The 17,051-nt window shown below is 40.4% G+C and overlaps 2 protein-coding genes across 2 annotated transcripts in view; one reads left to right on the top strand and one right to left on the bottom strand.

Annotated features, from left to right (window-relative positions):
* Nucleotides 1-14,907, bottom strand: part of JMJD1C (jumonji domain containing 1C) — a 309,407-nt gene extending 294,500 nt beyond the window's left edge. The window contains exon 1 of the mRNA XM_082854703.1: nucleotides 14,827-14,907. The gene's annotated coding sequence lies outside the window, so the exon portion shown is untranslated. The remainder of the gene's footprint in view (nucleotides 1-14,826) is intronic.
* REEP3 (receptor accessory protein 3) overlaps nucleotides 14,450-17,051 on the top strand; it is a 100,645-nt gene continuing 98,043 nt past the window's right edge. The window contains exon 1 of the mRNA XM_082854712.1: nucleotides 14,450-14,665. Within this exon, the coding sequence (XP_082710838.1) occupies nucleotides 14,634-14,665 (32 nt within the window). The 5' untranslated portion in view covers nucleotides 14,450-14,633. The remainder of the gene's footprint in view (nucleotides 14,666-17,051) is intronic.

Genomic DNA, 17,051 nt, shown 5'->3' with positions numbered 1-17,051 from the left:
TTTTTATTTCCTATATAATGACATTATCAAATTGTCAATAACTATGAACTCTTTCTCATTCCCCATTTTACTTGCTCTGGACACTTTTTCCGCTCTTCAAGCTAACACTAGCCCCTGTGAGTTTTAAAATGCAACTAGTTTGAATATTCTCATAGTAATTAGTATAGTCCGAAATATTCACGGACTAAGACTTAATGTATTGAAATAATACAAAATATTTCAATCAACATCTATTTTTAGGTACTGGGACTATAACAAGTGCAAAACAGGACAATGTTCCTGCTCTAACAGACTTTACGTTCTAAGTAGAGGAGACAGAAAACAAGAACAGCAGCAGTGGTGAGTACTACTGTAGAGGACCGGAATAGGATGATGTAGGAGTGATTAGGTGACTATGTTAGATTGGGTGATCCATGAAGGAGGCTCCCTGGAATCTGAATGGCATTAAGAATCCAATACGGAGGGGAAAGTTGCTCATTTTGGAGTAGGGAACAATAAATACAAAGACCTTAAGACAGAAAGTAGGATGACATGTTTATAGGAACAGAAAAAAGGCCAGTGTGGCTGAAGCTTAGGGGGCCAGGAGGAGAGTGACAGCAGATGAAGCTGGAAAGACAAGCAGGGGCCAGCTCACCCAGGGTTTTTAATCCAAGTGCAAGGAAAGTCATTGGAGGGGGTTTTAAGCTTTACAAAGTCCTATCATTTGTGTACTAAAATGGCCCCTCTGGTTGCTATGCAGGTTACAGACTATAGCAGGTGAAGAACAGAAATAGGAAGATCCATTAGAGGGCTTGCAGTAGTCCAGCTGAGAGGTGGTAGAGAGAGAAAGGTACAGAGATTCAGAAGGTTAGGAAGTAGAACTGAGAGAATTTGGAGAAGACAGGTGAGGACAGGTGAGAAAAAAAAGAAATCAAGGATAAGTCCTACATTTTTCACTTGATGTACTGACTGGAGAGTGATGTAGTTTAGTGAGATGGGACAGCCTATGGAAATGTTGGTTTGGAGGGGGGCAAGTCAAGAGCAGAATTTTACAGCTGGAAGAGATCTCATGGATCATTTAGTTCAACTACTTTATTCTAGAGAAGTAAAGTGACTCAAACTTGTTAATGCGACTTGCCAAAAATCGCAAAGTACCAGTACATTCTGGAAGAGCCACTGCCTTGGTTTACCAAGAGTTCTTAATCTTTTTGTGTCATAAGCCCCTTTAGTAGTCTAATCAAACTTGGAATCAAAATAATGTTTTAGTTTTTTAAGAAATTTCTTAAGTATGGGATTACAAAAAAACCAATTGTATTGAAATACAGTTATCAAAACAGTAAAAGAAAATGTGATTTGGTAACACTATATGTGCTTCTTTATCAACTCATTCAATAATAAGACCTCAGAGCAGACCTAATAACTACCATAGTTTCAGAGTAACGACGTGTGGTGTAATATTTCAAGACACCTGCAACGATTTTAATGGGATATGAAAATATTTGTTATTTCTATTGACAAAAAGTTAAAAGTACTACAAATATTCCTGTCGTTTGTTTCCTACATTCATAGCTGAAGGATATACTAACTTTCAGGAAAGGTGTAGTGGGGAAAAGTGCAATTTTTCACCTTGTAAGTTCACGGACTCCTGAATTCTATCCAGGAACACCTAATTTGTAGACCCCAAGTTAAGAGCCTTTGGTTAAATCCCTGATCATTTTCCCCCCAGATTAACATAATAGCCTTGGGACTGATCACCCTGCCTCCAGTATTTCCTCAAATCCATCGCTCATCCTGATGAAGGATCACAAAGGCCCATCTAACAATACTCCCCTGCCTAAAGTCCTTGGAAGGGTTCCTCATAGCCTATAGATAGTATGGCACTGACAGACATACACTCCAGGCTCCGCTTCTCTAATACAGTATTTCTACTTGATTTCCAGCATTGCACTGAACTTTCAAGACTCCCTGCCTGTGTTCTCTTCTCTCTTTTCTACTAGTATAAGACCCTACCAAAGTATCATCTTTCGAAGCATCTGAGTCCTTTCCCCCAAACAGAGCAATCTCTCCCTTTCCTATGAACTTCTTCAAAATCAATAAACGTTTTTGCCTGGCACATTACCCTGGGCCGTGGTTATCTGCAAATATTCTTTTTCCCATACATGACAGTACGCTTCTCCCAAATTCAGTGTTAAAAGGTGGTTTTGAATATTTGTGCTGGATTTTTACTAATCTAAAAATAGTATCTCATATCCCCATCACAGTGTTCAGCTTATAAAGGGATTTCATACACCTTGTTTAATTCTCTTAATAATCCTATGAAGACAAGAGTCTAAAGGATTACCTTAATAACCCTATAAAAACAAGTAGTCTGGCTCTTTGGTGGGGCTAATGGCGGACTCCAGGAGGGCTCACGCCAATGAGTACTTCCCAGAACTTCTGCTGCCAGGGTCCTTGTCCCTGCAGTGAGCCACAGCCACCCCCCGCCTCTGCAGGAGATCCTCCAACACTAGCAGGTGCAAAGATCTCCTGCCCCCTTCTTCAGACAGCAATGGAATCACACAGACTGAAAGTGAGGGGATGGAAAAAGATATTCCATGCAAATGGAAATCAGAAGGAAGCTGGAGTAGCAATTCTCATATCAGAAAAAACAGACTTTAAAATAAAGACTATTACAAGAGATGAAGAAGGACACTACATAATGATCAAGGGATCAATGCAAGAAGATATAACAATTGCAAATATTTATGCACGCAACATAGGAGCACCTCAATACATAAGGCAAATGGTAACAGCCATAAAAGGGGAAATCAACAGTAACAAAATCATAGTAGGAGACTTTTAACACTCCACTTTCACCAATGGACAGATCATCCAAAATGAAAATAAATAAGGAAACACAAGCTTTAAATGATACATTAAACAAGATGGACTTAATTGATGTTTATAGGACATTCCATCCAAAAACAACAGAATACACTTTCTTCTCAAGGGCTCATGGAACATTCTCCATGACAGACCATATCTTGGGTCACAAATCAAGCTTTGGTAAATTTAAGAAAATTGAAATCATATCAAGTATATTTTCTGACCACAACACTAGCCAGGACATGGAAGCAACCTAAGTGTCCACCGACAGATGAATGGATAAAGAAGATGTGGCACATATATACAATGGAATATTACTCAACCATAAAAAGAAACAAGATTGAGTTATTTGTAGTGAGGTGGATGGACCTAGAGTCTGAAGTAGGTCAGAAAGAGAAAAACAAATACCATATGTTAACACATATATAGAGAATCTAAAAAAAAAAAAAGGTTCTGAAGAACCTAGGGGCAGGACAGGAATAAAGACACAGACGTAGAGAATGGAATTGCGGACAAGGGGAGGGGGAAGCGTAAGCTGGGATGAAGTGAGAGCGTGGAATTGACATATATACCCTACCAAAGGTAAAACAGCTAGCTAGTGGGAAGCAGCCGCATGGCACAGGGAGATCAGCTCGGTGCTTTGTGACCACCTAGAGGGGTGGGATAGGGAGGGTGGGAGGGAGACGCAAGAAGGAGGAGATATGGGGATATATGTATACGTATAGCTGATTCACTTTGTTATAAAGCAGAAACTAACACACCATTGTAAAGCAATTATACACCAATAAAGATGTTAAAAAAACAACAACAAGCAGTCTGAAGTTTTACCTTTATATTGCAGATGAGGAAAGGGAAGTCCAGTGAGGTAAACTGACTTGCTCAGGTCTAATCATTTAACGAGCTAGAGCTGGGATCATAAAACCAGGCTCCTTAGTACAGTGCTTATCGTGAACTGAAGCCAATGTGCCAGGCCCAGGACAGGTGAATAAAAAGCATGAGAGCGCTGCCTTCAAGAAACTTTTCAACATAGTACCAATATGACCCTATTAGCAACAGGTTTTTTTTAATATAATAGTACAAGGCCATTGCTGTACACCTGAAACTAACACAACATTGTTAATCAACTATGCTCCAATATAAAATAAAAATTAAAAGAATAGTACAAGTCCTATAATAAAATTAATCATAAAGCTAAACATTCCTTAATGTTTAAAAATATAACCAGTTTTCTCTTTTTCTGTTAGAATTTTTAACATTATTCCTATTATTCTAGACCGGAGAAATGAAAGCTGCTTGTAAACACTAGTTAAATATTACACAATTAACTAGAGGTTATTACTTCCATCTCTAGAAAGAGAAACTAAAGTGATAGCTTAATATTTTAAAAGACTTCAAGAATGTACCAATTTAAAACTGTCAAATAAGAACTAAGAATTCTTGACATTATCCTGCTAATTCATATTTATTTTGATCAAGTTGCTGAAATTTTTAATGCAATTTTCACGTATTACAACATGGCTAAGTATTTTGCTTATCAATAGTTCTCTCTTGTGAAATTTGAGGCTTATAGAAAACTGGGTTTTTAAGAGGGTGCTGCATGAACGGTAAAGAACAAAATTCAACTCAGTTAAGCAAATATTTATTATTATATGTAAGGTTGGTAACGCACGATGAGATGTGTTAGACACAACAACTGCTTTCAAGAAGCTTAAAACCTAGTAGGAAGGATGACCATCATAAACATATCTATAATTTTTAAAATATGATATTTATTATGCTTTAAATGTGATGCTTTACATATCACACACCTTAGATAAACCTTAACATAAGCAGCTGGAGCAAAAAAAGTTTTTCAAACATCCAAAATATCCTTATTTGGAATGAAAAATATATTGTATATACTACATATGATGGATATTACATAGTGGTGGAAATCTATGAACTACAGTCACAAATAACAACAGGATAAGTCTCAAAAATAGGATGCAGTAAAGAAGGGAAGGTGTTAGGGAAGGAGAGAAGGAAGAAAGACCACAGAGTATCTGGAAGGAGCTGTGAAAGAAAGATGAAGAGCTTCTTCGAGTGATTTTTAGCAAGGGGTACATGATTTCTTAGAACCAGGAATAAAATATTTTTTTAAAAAAAAGAAGGGTGGTAAATTATATAAAGGAATTTCAAGGTAAGGTAAGGAGAACTGAAATTCAAAGAATTAAGGATTGACAAGTATTCCACTCAAGTCCTTCCAGGGTTAGGGTGGATGGGATTGGAGCTTGATCAGAGCAGAAGTTCACAAACTTGAGAGCCCGAAAGAATGGCTCTAATTATTTAACCATATAGTTAATTCTATATCTAATTATGTTGAGCTTGTTTAAAAAGATCCCTAGGCCATACCCAGAGATTCTGACTTAGTTGGTCTGGAATAGAAACTGGAACCTATTCTTTTAAGAACCATCATAGGTTTTGAACACAAGTTGCACAAACAATTTTCAGATATATACATTGGAGTCACTTTTGAAAACGTAACAGAAAGAGGATGAAAATAAACCTTTTAAATACATACTTGATGGGCCCATACTCACACAGACTGAACTAAAAGGCCGGGGATAAATTGTTAGAACGGGGACTTAAAGGCCTGTCACCTACAAATATGTAAATATAACATACATATAAACATGTACTATTTCTCCCAAAAAAATTTCAATAGGGACCACACACTCTCACCAACAGCTAAGCAATAATACTCTATCTGACACTTTGGCAATAAGAAAGAAAATTTTTATCTGGATTTTCCTAATAATCAGTGAAACTGAAAACATTTTCTTAGTATGACATGGAAAATTTGATTAACATGTGAATGTCCACAGCCCTCCTCCTTCCACTTCCTTCTTTCTTAAAAAGGAATGACTTGCTGATACTAAGTTGACCAACATAATAAAGGCAACAAGTAAGAAATGTTGGGGGGAAGTGATCTTGTTAGCTGGGATCTGAGGAAAAAGCTTTAGAGTGTGACCCGTAAGAAGCCCCAGGGCAGTAAGAGAAATGGGGAGGAGAAAAGACCTTGCAAGAATAATCTGGTTTATGAATTAAATTCCCTTTAATGCTCTTTGAAGAAAAAATGGAACTCCTTTTTAATAACTTTTGGGGTTGAACTATGCTTCTTGAACAAGACCCAGTTCTGAATTTGGACCAAGTGTATTCGTAAATCAGTTAGGATTACAGTTTCTCCTGGCCATTTGCACCACTTTTATAAATTATGTGTTGATATTTGTGCATTTTTTTTCTACCAAGATTTTTTTTTCATTAATAAGCTTCATTTTCTAGAGCAGTTTTCGGTTCACAAAAATTGAGGGGAGGGGCTTCCCTGGTGGCGCAGTGGTTGAGAGTCCGCCTGCCGATGCAGGGGACACGGGTTCATGCCCCAGTCCGGGAAGATCCCACATGCCGCGGAGCGGCTGGGCCCGTGAGCACTGGCCGCTGAGCCTGCGCGTCCGGAGCCTGTGCTCCGCAACGGGAGAGGCCACAACAGTGAGAGGCCCGCGTACAGCAAAAAAAAAAAAAAAAAATGAAGGTAAAGGACAAAGAGTTCCCATATACCTTCTGTCCCCACACACATAACAACCTCCCCACTATTAACATCCCCACCAGAGCGTTACATTTGTTAGAACTGATGAACCTACATTGACGTATCATTATCACCCAAAGTCCACAGATTACACTAGAATCCACTCTATTGTATATTGTATAGATTTGGACAAAAGTATAACGACATATTTATACCACTGTAACAACATACAGAATAGTTTCACTGCCCTAAAAATCCTCTGTCCTCTGCCTATTCATCTGCAAAGCTTTTAATTTTAATGAAGTCCAGCTTATCAATTATTTATTTCATGGATAATGCCTTTGGTGTTATACCTAAAAAAATCATTGCCATATTCAAGGCCACTTAAGTTTTCCCCTATGTTATCTTCTAGAAGTTTCAGAGTTTTGCATTTTACATTTAGGTCTATGATACACTTTTAGTTAATTTTTATGGAAGGCCATAAGGTCTATGTCTAGATCCATCTTTGCACGTGGATGTCCAGTTGTACCAGCACTATTCGTTGACAAGAATATCTCTGCTCCAATGTATCCCCTTTGCTTCTTTGTGTCAAAGTTCAGTTGACTATATTTGTATGCTTTTATTTCTGGGCTCTCTATTTTATTCCACTGATGTACTTGTCTATCTTTCACCAATACCATACTTACTGTCTTGATTAATGTAGCTTTATAGCAAGTCTTGAAGTCGGGTAGTGTCAGTTCTGACTTTATTTTTCTTCAATATTGAGTTGACTACTGAGTCTTTTGCCTCAGCATACAAACTTTAGAATCAGTTTGTCAATATCTACAAAATTACCTGCTGGAATTTTGATTTGGATTGCACTGAACCTACAGACCAAGTTGGGAAGAACTGACATCTTGACACTATTGAGTCTTCCTAACCATGAGCATGGAATATCTCTCCACTTAGTCTTTGATTTTGTTCAGAGTTTTGGGGTTTTGTTTTTGTTTCTGTTTTTTTGCCACCCTGTGGGGCTTGCAGGATCTTAGTTCCCTGACCAGGGATTGAACCCGGGCCCCCAGCAGTGGAAGTGCAGAGTCCTAACCACTGGACCACCAGGGAATTAATCAGAGTTGTATTGTTTTCCTCAAATACATCTTAATTTTGTTAGGTTTATACCTAAGTTTTTCATCTGAGGGGACACTAAAGTAAATGATATTGTGCTTTCAATTTCAAATTCTACTTGTTCACAGATAGCATATAGGAAAGCAATTAACTTTTTTATATTAATCTTGTATCCTGCAACTTTGCTATCATCACTTATAATCCAAGAATCTTTTTGTCAATTACTCCTGATGTTTTACACAATCATGTAGAAATAACACTGCAAACAAAGTTTTATTTCTTCCCATTCAGTATAATTTTTTTCCCTTTTCTTATCTTATTGCATTAAGTTGGACTTCCAGTATGATGCTGAAAAGCAATGGTTAGAAGGGACACTCCTTTTTTATCCTTTCTTAGAATTTCTACCTCTCTGCTTACGCTGTCCATCTATGCTTGCATGTTGTCTAGTTTCCCCATTAAAACCCTTAGTATATTAATCATAGTTCTTTAAATTCCTGGTCTGATAATTCCAACATTCCTTCCACTGACTCTGGTTCTGATGACTGCTCAGTCGCTTCAAATGGATTTTTTGCCTTTTAGATGCCTTTTAATTTTTTGTTGAAAGGCAGACATGAAGCACTGGGTAAAAGGAACTGTGGTAAAGTAGTGGTATGGTGGGGAACGGGGAGCATTCTATAGTCCTATGATTAGGTCTCAGTCTTCCAGTGACCCTAAACCTCTGGACTGTAAACTTCACCAATGCTTCTCAGTCCCCACCTCCCTTAGATGGGACAGGATGGCTGGAGGGGGCAGGAGTTATGTATTTCCCTTCCCCTGCGTGTATGGCTAGAGGGGCTCAAATTGAGTTTTTCCCTCCTCCCCTCCCCCCGCCCCGGTGGAAGACTAGAGCTGGCTGGTGTAGGGTATTTCCCTTCCGCCAGTTAGGTTAGGCTCTGGTGAAAGAGCTTCTCCCGAGGGCATACTTTGTTAAGAAGAGCAGATGCACTGGTATATTTCAAAATGGTTTCTTTTTCGTTTCCCTGCTTCTAGCAGGGGGAATTTTTCTTCAATACTAACTGTGAAGATCGGGTAGAGCTCCTATGACTGGATTCTCTTGTAGTTTTTAACTCTCAGAGTTGTCCACCCTGAGCCTCCAGATTCAATTACAGTTTAGGTTTTCCTACCCTGGCACTGGTTCTTGCAGAGGTTTCAACTCCAGTGAGTTGTGATTCTCCATATCTCCCTGTTTCTCAAATTTGGGAGACAGCAGTTTATCCTATGACCTATGACCCTACTTCTCTGAAGCATCTAAGAAGAATTGTTGATTTTTTAGTTTGTTCAGCTTTTTACTTGTTGTTAGAGTTGCAACTCCTAAGCTGCTTCTTACATCCCCAACTGGAAACCAGAGATTCTGAGTTTTGAGACACATTTTTAATTAATGCTTTTTTTAATGAGTGCTTTGTATATTAAGAATATTAACCTTTGTTGGGTTTTACGAATGTTTTTCCCCAATTTGTCATTTGTCTTGAAATCTTATTTATATTGTTTTTTGAAGGTATAGGGGTTTCAAATTCTTATGCAATCAAGTCTATGAAATTTGCCTTTTTGGCTTCTGATTTTATGGCATGCTTTGAGAGGGCTTTCCATTATTATCATGATTTTATTACCTTCACGTTTTCTTTTTATACTTTCATGGTACTTTTAGTTTTTACATTTACAGTTCTTATCCATCCAGAACTACTTTTTCTTCAGATTTTATTAAATGGCTACCTGGCTACCATAAAATCATTTACTAAATAAATCTATCATGTCCCAACTGATGTAATATTCTACCTTTATCTTAGACTAAATACCTATATACAATTGGGTCTCGTTCTAGACTTTACTCTTGGCCAAAAAACAAAACAAAACAAAACCTGGCAACAGAGATACGCCTCTAAAGGAACTGGATAGCTGGAGACAGGTGATAAAAGAAGACTAACAGACTAACTTTTCATTGTTCACCCTTTTGAATTTTATTCCGGGTGCTTTCAACTACCACTCAAAAACATCAACAAAAATTGTTTAAAGTTCTGCTTACTAGACATAACAGAATTATCAAATATTTCAGCTCTCTGTAAATGACATCATAACAACCCCCATATGCACCTGAATAATACCCGAAATCATAGATCTACCTTGATTTCAAAACTGGGAACTATGATTTAAATGAATAGTAAAAGTGCCTCAAATATGTCTAAATCCATAATCATTGTAAGCAAAGCTGCCACCTCAAATGTATAAGAACCTCAGATATGTGTTCCCTAGATCCAGCCATCACAGACATATTTTGCTTTCTTCATGGAATGTTAGCTAATAACTATCAAATACTTAATTCACAATCTAATCTTTCACCTAGGGGCAGGACAGGAATAAAGACCCAGATGTAGAGAATGGACTTGAGGACACGGGGAGGGGGATGGGTAGGCTGGGACAAAGTGAGAGAGTGGCATGGACTTACATATACTACTAAATGTAAAATGGATAGCTAGTGGGAAGCAGCCGCATGGCACAGGGAGATCAACTCCGTGCTTTGTGACCACCTAGAGGCGTGGGATAGGGAGGGTGGGAGGGAGACGCAAGAGGGAGGAGATATGAGGATATATGTATATGTATAGCTGATGTTATACAGCAGAAACTGACACACCATTGTAAAGCAATTATACTCCAACAAAGATGTTAAAAAAAAAAAGAATCTAATCTTTCTATTCTAATGCAATCCAATTACTTTATTTTCAATATTATTCTTATAATTTGATTTCAATGTCATCTGCCAAATTTGACCTCTGTTGTAACCATAATACCATAAAGCAAACTGGCTAAGACAAAAAACATTCATCTGGCAGCAGATGGAAAAACAACAGGTTTTGTCTTTCAAGTCATTCTCTTTAAGATCCTCTCCCTCACACTATTTTCTAAACAACTATGAAAGGTAGACTCATTTAGTCATTTTAGCCTTTCTATAAATAAAAATATTTTCAAGCACTTGAAAATACTCCTCCAACAGAAACGTGCAGGTGACCTAGTATTTAGTTTCAATAGCATACTCATTAATTATATAGATTAGATACTATCTCTGTACCCTGTAATTCTCTCACTATCTGCTCTCCTAGATACTTTCCCACTCTCTTTTTTTTCCTAATAAATAAACTCCTTTAACATGTAGAAGACACATAATCCACATATCGCCCAGGAACTCTAAGTGAAAATGCAGAAGAGAAACCAATTCTTTTTAATAGTCTAATTACCCTTAGTTTTTAAAACCCCTTGCATTGGATCATCATAACATTATCATCCCCATTTAACAGGAAACAGATCGACCTGCCACATATCACATTACTGGCAATTAAAATAGGTCTCCTGATGTCCTTTGCCCTAAATATGCTGCATCCCACCATGATTAAACTCAATACCCAAAGAAAAGTCTTTGTAGAATACAATGACGAAGTGCTCAAATGAATACTAGTAATATATGTTTTTTAAAAATCAATTAAGTTTAGTATTTAAAGGAACAATTTTCCATCGTGTAAACAAGAAATGATCTCAAGTACACCAAAAGAGACCACACTTTAAAAGGCAGCAGGTAATGTATTTCCTTTTCTCGCACTGTCTCCAGAGCCTTGTCTTACACCATGAAGCACTTACCTAATGGCTACGTACTACGAAATCTCAACTATACACCCACTACTAAAATCTGGGTACTTCCCATGTGAGACTTCTCCTCAGATGAAATTACTCTTTGTTTAGGCTAAGAGTTCTCAATCGTATCAGGCTTGATGTCCCCCTTTCATAAAATATTTTCTATCTTCTGCTTTATCACCCTGAAATGAAATTTAAAACAATCTCCCTACAGACTTCACACAAACCCGTGTATCCTAAATAAAATATGAATGGAAAAGCGAAATGAAAATCATTTAAAATAAGATAATATGTATTTCAATATATTAATCTTGAAACAAAACTGAACTAGAAGACATACAAGAGTAATTAGTAGCTAACCATGACAGCTATGAATGCAAAGTAGTTTGTGATGCAATTCTCCAAAACTGTAAACAACTCTTCATTAAGTTGTGAACGAAACAAATCTTTCTTTCGCACAGCAGTTGCATGGAAGCAGACACTGGAAAATTCAGTCTCAGTTAAAACCATGGTTTATATGTAAAATGGAGGTTCCAGGTTCATATAATTACACGTATTACACAAATGTCAGGCAGGATATTCCTAAACCTTGCAGGACATGGGAACATTCTTTGTCCAGGACAGCCCATGCATTTACAAAGAGTATATATATATATATATATATATATATATATATATATATATATATATATATATATATAGCATCCCTGGCCCCCACCCATCAAATGCTAGTGGTTAGCCCCAATCACTCCAACAACCCCCCAAAAATGCCTCCCAACTTCCTCCTAGAGGGAACCCCCATCTGGACCCACTGCCTTAAACACAATTCAACTATCACAGTATAATGTAAAGAGCACTCGGGAAGCGTGGATTAGAGTTCCAGTTCTATCACCTATGCGTTATTTGGCCATTCAGTGAGCTCTCTAAACCTCAGTTTCCAGTGTACAAAACGGGAATAAACACTACCTAGGCTCTGAGTTGTAAAAGGTTGACTCCACAAATTGTCTGTAGCACAGGGTAGGTGGTTTCCAACACACGGCATATTGAGATGTGAAGAAGGGGGCTGTTGCAGATTGAGAGCAGCAAAAAGTGACATGAATGTGGAGGAGGTTGAAGATATAACAAGCATATAGAATGAAATTTAACACACAGCAGCCTACAGACATTTCAGAGAGCAGTGAGCAGTCCTATATATCTCAACAACCCCTGAAAGCATTAGTGTATTATGATGCAGTGAAATAATATTCAGAATGATGACCCCTCCAAAATAAGAAGGCAAGAAAGACAGCTTTAAGAGACTTCCACTGTTCAAGGCTGAAATTTCATAAAATTTTCATACTTAAGAGAGTGACTGTACTCAAAAACATTATTCAAACTTTTACTGGGCAATTACCCTATTCTAGACACTAGGAAAACACAAATAACTAATATACCATACCTGTCCTTAAACATTTTACCATCCAGTAGATTAGGCATAGGTAAAACATAACCATTATATAAAGCAGAATGACACAGGTATTAAATAGATATTCAAGTAATAAATTCTGGGGACCTAGAGAAAATTATGAATAACTATGAAAATCAAGGACATCTTCATGGCAGAGCACACTGAAAAACTCTGACAGGTAGAGAATGGGACGCAAATCATTAAATAAAAAATGAAGTCTGGGCATAGGCACTGAGGGTGAAAATACAGCTTGGTTCAGAGAAAAATGGTAGGGAAAGGGTACTTTAGAGGTTGGGAGGGCAGTAAAAATTAAGGCTGTAAAAAACATTTCAGGACCTGTTCACAGAGGAATCTGAATGCCATTCAAGTAACTTTGAGTTTTACTGGGCAAGAGAATTTTCCAGAAAACTGGTGCTTATGTGGCACATGTGATCCCCAAATAATGTTGAATAATGGCCAAAAATAAGATTCTGAACAAATGCAAATTTTCATTAGTGAGATCCCTGAAATTAAAATATACTTTCTAAATATGGGTAAATAAGCAAAAGAACCTAACCCAAGAGCAGAAAGCAGTTTCTGATTTCATTCCTTAAATAATGAAAATATTATTAAATGTATTGAATCTGGGACCTTAAAAGAATTCAAGACAATCTTATATTTGCTTTTGATTTTCTCCCAAGCAAGTGGGAGAACTTTCTAAACATGTATTTAGCATGCTTTATGTCACCCCTGGAAGGCAGGAGGTAAGCTGTAGTATTATCAGCCTCTTTTTACTATGGGGAAACTGAGGAACAAAAAGAATAAATTAGAGTATGGTCACAAAATAAGTTGTTATATTTCCTGGGGCTTTCAACTTTCAATTAAAGGCTTAAAGCGCCCATTTCATCCTTTATTCTTCGTACCATCTGAATACTAGAATTATCTTTTATCATCGTCTTAACAGAAAAAAAAATAAGATGATAATTAAACTTTAAGATCACTTTCTCGACTTGCTACTGCCACCAAAAAAAATCAGATTTTAAATTCTGTCTCCTGAAATTATCATACCTGAAAGAGCTGTAAGGTGTAAGCAGTAATCCAACCTCCCCAAAAATAGACAGCTGTAAATAGCATGACAGGTCAGGAATCCTAGGCCCAAATTTTACTTTGAATATCTAGCAGGTCAGAGGTGTGTTTGTAAAACAGGCTTTGCAGATGTTGTGATGGAAAGTTGCCTTAAGAGGCCCAGAACAGTGGTATCTATACACCCACTACTGCAAACTTGAAATCCAATGCTTTCCTCCTTCTGCCCCTCCCTGCACTGCACCACGCACCAGAAGACTCCTGATACACACAGGCCTGTGCAAAGATCCTCCCGACGTTTGCCTTAAAATGCGGTACTTTGAGGACGTCCAGGGCCTCAATGAACAGTGAGAACACCGGATGTGGCTAAACACATCTCAAAATCTCTCCTCTCCAGAATCTAGGGCCTGGTCTAGAGGATTCTATCGGACACAGAGTTGCTGCTACTATTTTGCTTTTCACACAGGCACTCACAAACCCTATCCACACGTCCCCTTCCTCAGCCTCCGCCTCCCACCCTCCCACGCCCCCCCCCCCCACGCCAGGTGGACTTCCCAGGGACAGAAGTGGCAGGAAGAGGGAAATGAGAGCCCAGATATCCGAGCCACAACGCCATCCGGCGCGGGCCGGGGTCCCGCCAGCCCAGCCCCCGGAGCCCGGCAACCCAGACCTGGCCTCGGCCAACGCGCCGCCGCCGCCGCCGCCGCCTATCAGCGGAGCGCAGGGGCGGGGCTGGCTGGCTCGGCGGCGGCTCCGCCGGCGGGCGGGGACGGGCGGGGGACCGACCGCAGCGCAGCTCGGGCCGCCGCGCGCAGACACGGGGCCCAGCTCCTGAGGGCGCCAGCGCGGCCCCGGGGAGCGCGAGGAGCCGGCGAGCGCGCGGCCTGCCGTTGGCGGCCTGGTCCGCCACGCTTGGCGCCCACCCGCCCCCGAGGTGGGGTCCAAGCCCCCGGGAAGATGGTGTCCTGGATCATCTCCAGAGCCGTGGTGTAAGTGCCGCTCACTGCGCCCCCGAACCCCCCACGCGAGGCCCGGGGGAAGGGTGGGGGGGGCTAGGAGCCAGGAGGAGAAGGCAAGGCCGGGGCCTGGGCGGGGTGGGCTGGCCTGGCCTCGGGCCTGCCCGGGGTCTGGGAGCCCTCGGCCTCCTCACCCTAGTCCACGTCGCTGCGGGGCTCCCTGCGTCGGCGGAGGGCCCGGCGGCTGCGGCGCGGCCGGGCTGCGTGCAGCTCGTCTGCCCTGCTCCCCGGCGCTGGGTGGGCAGGCGCGCAGGGCAGGCGGCGCGCGCTCCCCGCTCCCGCTCCCCGCGCTGCGCGGCACCGCCCTGCGGGCCCGGGAGCGGCGCGCCTAGCGGCGGCGCCCTGCGCACGCTCCTCAGAAACTGAGCGCGGGTGGCTCCGCGATCCTCCTGAGGATGCCGTGGCAGCGCCGAGCCTTTGTATCGTGCGTTGCGGGTCTCCCTGGGTGGCTGATCACGTGTGGTAGGAGGAGAGATTTGTCTAAAAATCCGAGACCGCTCCCAGCTCAGATCCTTGGGAAGGGTCTCAGGTGCCTCGAGGTTCACAGCTTATCGAGAAAGGAGCTCATTATTGAATGGTGACACTTGGCCCTATCTTAGTGGAAATATTTGCAAAGGGATTGAGAGGCTGCAGGTGCCTGTTGCCTTTGTTCAAATTATCGATTCATTGTGTTTTTACCAACAAGTGCTACAGGCCCGTAAGAAAAAAATTAGTTGAGTTGTGGTGTTTACTCTGTAAAGGTATTTGTTGGACTTCAATTTAATTTCCTCCCATCCTCCCTGACTTAACCTCCTCCTCGAAAACAAAAGTCACGAAGTAAACAATGACGTAGTTACAGCCAGGGGCCCGTGGATTCATTAATCATGATGTCTGTAGGAGTAGTATTATCTCTGTACCTTTATGAAATGTTTTTATGAGGTGGTAGTCTTCTCTGATTAGCTTTATAATGTGGGAAAAGTAGCATTACCAGATTTTTAATTTATTTCTCAATGGGGAAAAGGAGCTAATTTTTCTGTTGGGTTTTTTGTTTTTTGTGTGTGTTTTTTGGAGAGTGAATTAATCGCTTAGTAGCCCTGTTTAACCTGATTTACAGTAGTATTCAAAATGTGTTATTTGATTGTCTTAATCAGTTTTTTCTTCCTCGGTGTAGTTTTTAGCTTTAAAGCTTCAGAGTGTCCCATGTTCATCTGTACAAAACTAAAACTCAAAAAATGAAAGCATAGCAAAGATGTCTTAAGTTGTTTTTTTTTTTTTTTTAGCCTTTTGGGGCCTTCTTTGAGCCTACATTTTCATCACACAGACATACCTTTCCCGACCTAGAAGATGTCTATCAATTGTTGTGTCAGCACCTAGGAAATCAAGTATCCCATTAAGACATTTTTTTTTTATTCCCTGGGTTCCTTTAACCAGTTCTTTAACTGACAGAAAATTGTGAAGCACTTTTAGTTTTCATTACTGAAAATCAGATTTTTTATTTTGATCATTAACTATGAGTATGAGTGTCTTTTCTAGGTGCTATCTAGAACACAGAGGTTATTAACACATAACTGATCTTAATGGAACTGCCAGTTGGAATACACCGATACCTGCAGTACAGGTCAAGTCTTCTAAGAGTTACACCCAGAGCTATAGAGTTTAGACAAGGAAGGGAATATATCTGGTTGGAGAATCAGAAAAAGCAAGGGAGATTACATTTGAGATGGGCCTTAAAGGACAGACCGAAATTCGACAGCCAGAGATGAAAATGGAGAGGATTCCAGATAAAGGGATCACTGTGAGCCAAAGAACAGAGGAGGGAAAGCCCAGATTAGTTACCTAGGACTTAAGAGACTGAGGAGAGAGAAAGCTGGAAAGGTAGGCTGGGGCCTGTTTTCAAGGAATTTCATGAAGAATGGATAGCTATTATTAGGCAGCAATGGCCTTGCTTTAGAAGATTCTCTCCCTGTGTGAGATGGTTGTGAATGGAGAGACTCTGAAAATGGGGAGACCACTTAAGGGGTTCCCTAACTGGAGAGAGAGGATTAAAACCCGCAATGCTAGAACCTACAGAATTGAAAGTGTGAGGAAAAGGAAAGGGAGCAAAATACTGCGGGAGAAAAGGTCATGGGAAGGTATTTATCAGGTGTCTGGAAATGTATTTCATGAGCCCTTGAACAACTAGCATATTAAAAAAGAGCACTTGGGGGCTTCCCTGGTGGCGCAGCGGTTGAGAGTCCGCCTGCCGATGCAGGGGACACGGGTTTGTGCCCCGGTCCGGGAGGATCCCACATGCCGCGGAGCGGCTGGGCCCGTGAGCCATGGCCGCTGGGCCTGCGCGTCCGGAGCCTGTGCTCCACAACGGGAGAGACCACAACAGTGA

The sequence above is a fragment of the Leucopleurus acutus genome (genome assembly GCF_964270905.1).
Source record: "Leucopleurus acutus genome assembly, chromosome: 14".
Taxonomy (NCBI): Eukaryota; Metazoa; Chordata; class Mammalia; order Artiodactyla; family Delphinidae; genus Leucopleurus; species Leucopleurus acutus.
Note: the sequence above shows the minus strand (reverse complement) of the source record. Positions and strands in the feature narration are given on the sequence as shown.